The sequence below is a fragment of the Zingiber officinale genome, chromosome 1A, assembly GCF_018446385.1.
Source record: "Zingiber officinale cultivar Zhangliang chromosome 1A, Zo_v1.1, whole genome shotgun sequence".
Lineage (NCBI taxonomy): Eukaryota > Viridiplantae > Streptophyta > Magnoliopsida > Zingiberales > Zingiberaceae > Zingiber > Zingiber officinale.
In genome coordinates, this window is record NC_055987.1 from 155,234,203 (window position 1) to 155,239,488 (window position 5,286).

General features: G+C 45.0%; 2 protein-coding genes across 2 annotated transcripts; one reads left to right on the forward strand and one right to left on the reverse strand.

Moving 5' to 3' along the window:
- Window positions 1–1,545: 1,545 nt before the first annotated feature.
- On the forward strand, window positions 1,546–4,070 carry LOC122038103 (probable L-type lectin-domain containing receptor kinase S.7). Its single transcript, XM_042597685.1, has one exon. It carries the CDS (start codon window positions 1,934–1,936, stop codon window positions 3,953–3,955), a length of 2,022 nt encoding a protein of 673 aa, XP_042453619.1. The 5' UTR covers window positions 1,546–1,933; the 3' UTR covers window positions 3,956–4,070.
- Window positions 4,071–4,520: 450 nt separating this feature from the next.
- LOC122005373 (protein SOB FIVE-LIKE 4-like) lies at window positions 4,521–4,886 on the reverse strand. Its single transcript, XM_042560400.1, has one exon. It carries the CDS (start codon window positions 4,884–4,886, stop codon window positions 4,521–4,523), a length of 366 nt encoding a protein of 121 aa, XP_042416334.1.
- Window positions 4,887–5,286: the final 400 nt, after the last annotated feature.

Genomic DNA, 5,286 nt, shown 5'->3' on the forward strand with positions numbered 1-5,286 from the left:
CTTTAACAGGATCAAAAACACCTTGCACTCCCAGCATGTGGATGAGACCACCTTTGCCCCTGCGCCGCCCTTCACATGAAGGCTTTAAGAGCTCGTATTATTACTCTTCCTGTACTGGCTAAGTCCATTATCTCGCGTTGATATTAAGCTAATTTCCCATTGTTTGTTTAGTGAATTATTAAATGCTCTGTTTTCTATGGGAGTGTAGAGTACTCCATCATTGAAGAGCATCTCCGCACATGAAAGTTATGGAATCCACTTTAATGTTCTTTCAAGGAGCATATCTTTGTCATAAAATAAATAAATTGTACAACTTCAACTTCTCTAGTAACACGACCGGAAAATAACGCTTCTTATCCTGCAAAGAGATGGGTGGGGAAAGTACCGGGACGATAAAAAGTAATCATATGCCTCTCACAATTATAGTATGGTGTTCATTCCAATGGATTTGAATAATATCTTAATGTTGAAAAGGATTTGGGGTTTCAGATGACAAATTAAGAAAGAAAAACTAAAATAAATTATTTGCATAGAATTTAGGATGGTCATAGTCGGATCAAAAAGGAAATTGAAGAAGTCATGGGGACAATAAAGTGAAAACTGGACATCATGAGCAAGAACAGTACTTGTATGAAGTGGCTCGCATAGTTGTTGTTCTATGAAAGTCTCTTTTTTTTTTTTTTTTTTTTTTTTTTTTTGTAAATTCAGGTATTCAATTTATACCATATGACTATTCTTTAAAGTCTAATGAAAATTTTCTATTGCCATAAATCGAGAAAGCACGATCATCACGGATAATCCAGTCATAAATTTTTTAAATTCTCCAAATATAATGTATCATGTAAAATTTGAACCATCGTTACTTGGTAGTCTGTTTCCACTCTTACCATCAGAGCGTAATCAGGGTACATGAAAAATCCCTTTTTAATCCATCAAATCTCAACCAGCTGATCGGAATTAAATTTTCACAGTTGATTAATCAAGTGTTGAAATTGGATCTGCTTAGATCCGATAGCAATGAGTGCAAGCCCATATGTCATGTTTTGTCTATAGCAAAATAGTACAAAGTTAGATTTTTTTTTTTTTTAATAATTCTGATATCCCATTATCTATTAATTTTGAAATTTTTTATTGACCATCAAAATAAATTAAAAATTATTCAAAAGGACTCATTCAAATTATCAATATTTTTGGATCAGCTACAATATATTAAGACTTAAATCTTATATCCATTGATTATCTATCAGCTAGAACATCATTGAACCTCCTCACAGATAAATATCATAAACTGAGTTTCAATTAGAGGGTATGTAATGTCTTTGTTCGTTCTCCACTAAGCCAAAATGGCATGATCTCCAGTGATTTCTTTTTGGGTTGACATTTTTTTACGTTGGAAAAGCATAAATTTAATATCTGATTATTTAAGTTTACGTGATTGTAGAACAAAACAACTAAAAATTATTATTCTTCAGGCCCTGAATATTATTATTTGGAAAATTTACTTTTACGGAGTATGTTCCTCGAATTTTTTCAGCTTTTTACCCCATGGATCTTCAAAAACAACAAGTCACTTCTAGATTCGTGCGTATCCAACGCAAGATCTTGTCGTGTCTCCAGCAGATCTCCAATTTTGACTCTCGTGTACCGACACACCGAATCCAATCCATTTCCCGACCGTTGTATACCCGCGGCTCATAAACGCTCGAGTTTCTTCTCCGTTTTTTATTGAATGTTTCCTCCAGCTCTATAACGTTACAATCATTCCACCAAATTCAAACCCTAAATCCAAATGCACCAAACTCTTCTGCCTCGATTTCTGATCTCATTTGCTTTCCAATGTCGATGATCTTTTATTGATCTTACAAGTAGCACAGCACCGTAGTGATTGATTATCAGCTTGTGGCAAAAAATACAGCTTTTTTCAGTGTCAATAATGGCAGCACTCGATCTCCCTGGTCTGTTCTTGATCCTAGTTACGGCAGCTCCTCTTCTGCTGTGTCTTCCTCCTCCTTGTTCTTCTGCTTCGGTGAGCTTCGATTTTGCCTCCTTTTCCTTCCTCAACCTCACTCTCCTCGGCGACTCCTTGCTCCGCAATGGCACCATCGGCCTCACGAAGGACACCGCCGTACCTTCCACCAGCGCCGGCGCCGCCATCTGCACCCTTCCCATTCCCTTCCGCCCTCTTTCTTCCTTCGCCACCAAATTCTCTTTTTTCGTATCCAACGCCGACGACGCCGGCGACGGCCTCACCTTCTTCCTCTCCCCCTCCAACGCCACGCTCGGCGCCGCCGGTGCCTACTTGGGGCTCTTCACGCCCTCCCCCGAAGCCAACCTCCTTAACGGCTCCGTCATCGCCGTCGAGTTCGACGCCCGATTGGACGCCGGCTTCGGCGACCCCAGCGCCAACCACGTCGGGCTCGACCTCGACGCCCCCGTCTCCGTCGCCGCCGTCGATCTGAGTCCTCACGGCATCGATCTCAAGAGCGGGCGGCTGATCACCACTTGGATCGAGTACCGGCAAAACGCCACCTTGCTCAAGGTTTGGCTCGGCTACTCCGCCGTCAAGCCCCAAGATCCGATTTTGATCACCCCCATCGACCTCTCCAAGCACTTCGCGGACCGCATGTTCGCCGGCTTCTCGGCGTCCACGGAGGGCAGCACAGAGGCGTACACGATCCAGGACTGGAGCTTCTCGGCTTCCGGTCCCTCCATCAACCACACGCAAACTGTTCCCCAAAATGCCTCTGCGAGCTCCTGGCGCGTGGTTTCCATCGCCGACGCCCACAGCGGCCCTCAGAAAAGCCTCAGTTTGGGGCTTGCGGTCGTGGCACCTACCGCAGCCGGCGTCGTCTTTGCATTTCTTGTTTGGGCCTCAGTCAGGAAGTGGATGCAGATGAAGGCCGACAAGGAGGAATTCAAGTCGGAGTTCTTGACAGGCCCAAGAAAGTTCTCCTACAAGGAGCTGAGCGCCGCCACCAAAGGATTCCACAGCAGCAAGATCCTCGGCAACGGAGCATTCGGGACGGTGTACAAAGCCGTCCTCCCTGGATCGGGGGGCACGACCGCTGCCGCAGTCAAGCGTTCGAAGCAAGCTCACGATAGCAAATCCGAGTTCCTGGGCGAGCTATCCATCATCGCCCGTCTGAGACACAAGAATTTAGTTCAACTCGAAGGCTGGTGCGTCGAGAAGAACGAGCTGCTGCTCGTCTACGAGTTTATGCCCAACGGAAGCCTCGACAAACTCCTCCATCGCGTGCACGAATCGGGGCCGATGTCGATCCTCAAATGGCCTCAGCGCTACCACGCCGCCGCCGGAATCGCCTCGGTTCTGACCTACCTACACCAAGAATGCGAGCAGCAGGTGATTCACAGGGACATCAAGACCAGCAACATAATGCTGGATGCGAACTTCAATCCCAGGCTCGGAGACTTCGGCCTGGCGAGGCTGATGGACCACAACAAGAGCCCTGTTTCGACTCTCACTGCGGGGACGATGGGCTACCTCGCGCCGGAGTACCTCCAGTACGGGAAAGCTACCGATAAAACCGACGTCTTCAGTTACGGAGTCGTGCTGCTGGAGATCTGCTGCGGGAGGCGGCCTATCGACGCGAAAGACAGCAACGCCAAGGAGCAGAAGCTGGTGAACTTGGTGGATTGGGTCTGGAAACTGTACTCGGAGGACAAGCTCATCGAGGCCGCAGACAAGAAGCTGAAGGGGGAGTTCGACGAGAAAGAGATGCTGAGGCTTCTTCTTGTGGGGCTGAGCTGTGCCAATCCGAATTGTGCTCAGAGGCCTACCATGAGAAGGGTCCTTCAGATTCTGAACTGCGAGGCAGAGCCAGTGGCGGTGCCGAAGACAAAGCCGCTGCTCATGTTTGCCTCCACCGCCTCCTTCAACGTGCAGGACATTGTTTCGGAGCTCGAAGGGAGTGCGGTGGATGTTTTCTTTGTTTAATTTGATTGATTCAATTGCTGTTGTAAATTCAAAAGCTATTCAATTGTGTGTCTTGTTTACCTGATGTAAATTGTTCAATTTCAATGCAAGTATATGCATTCTCATTTCGAAAACTTGGACAACATTGTTCTTGCAATCTTAATATAGCAACATTTAAAGAAAAAAAAACTTACATATTCTATACGTCTCTCGAAGAAAGGCGCACTGTGTGAATTAATCGACACGAAAGAGATGAAGACGAAGAAGAAATACATATTCGGCCGATGGCCTTCCTGTTAAACGAGGAAATACATGCGTCATGTCATTAGCCACTACACGTGTCCTATTTCTTATGACTTTTAACGAGGTTATTTCATAAAATATTAAAATATATATATATGAAGTGGCCAGGTGCCCAAGGGCCTCCATGGGATTAACATTCTAAGGCACATTTCGTTGTAGTTTTTTTATCCATATAAATCCTTTCATGCGGCAAATACCTCTATGTCAAAAAAAAAAAAAAAAAAAAAACCAAGTTCACAAAAGTAACTAAAGCATGTCTCCCCTACCCTTACACCGCCATCAATCATACATTTCTGCTAACTTTGCTCTCCTTTTGAACAACATTTCTTGAAGGACGAGGATGATGCACACCACAAGACTCATTGTCGTCTTCATTATTAACATCCTCATCTTCATCGTCAACCTTGTGATTCTCAGCATTCCTCCTCTCACACCATGTGGAAGATGCATCAGAAGCTAACGAATCATCCTCATTGTCATCATGAATGCCGACTTCCTCGTTGTCATCAACAACAACATTGCTATAGTTGCTATCATTCCCAGCATCATCTTGATAAGTTGGAGTGTCAATGTACATGGTCCACCCGGACTGGCTGCTGTCACACTCCTCTTCCTCCTCCCTCTCTCCAGATACGCAAGAAGACTCCATTGCTAGAAACAAACAAACAAACAAACAAACCAAAAAAGAAGCCTAAAACATCAAAAATATTAGGAATGAAGAAGAGCTGAGAAGTCTCACCATGAGAGCTGCTGCCTGAACTCGAATGAAACTATTGGATTGTGGTTTGACAGCTAGAGTTGAAACTCTTGTTGTATAGATTCTTGAAGGAGGGTTGGCAAGAGGGACAGCCTATCCTTCACAACTGTCCCTGGGCCTTTTTGGTTGTGTCTTGTCATGAAGCCAGGAGCTGAAGGGGGGAGCATTTAAGAGGCTCCATGGCCATGTGGATTCCAGGGAACTACTCTGCTTTTAGATGAGGCTGGCAATGGCATCAACCAAATTAATGCCACCTCTGCTTCGTCTTTTTTAGGACTTCCAATTATATTTC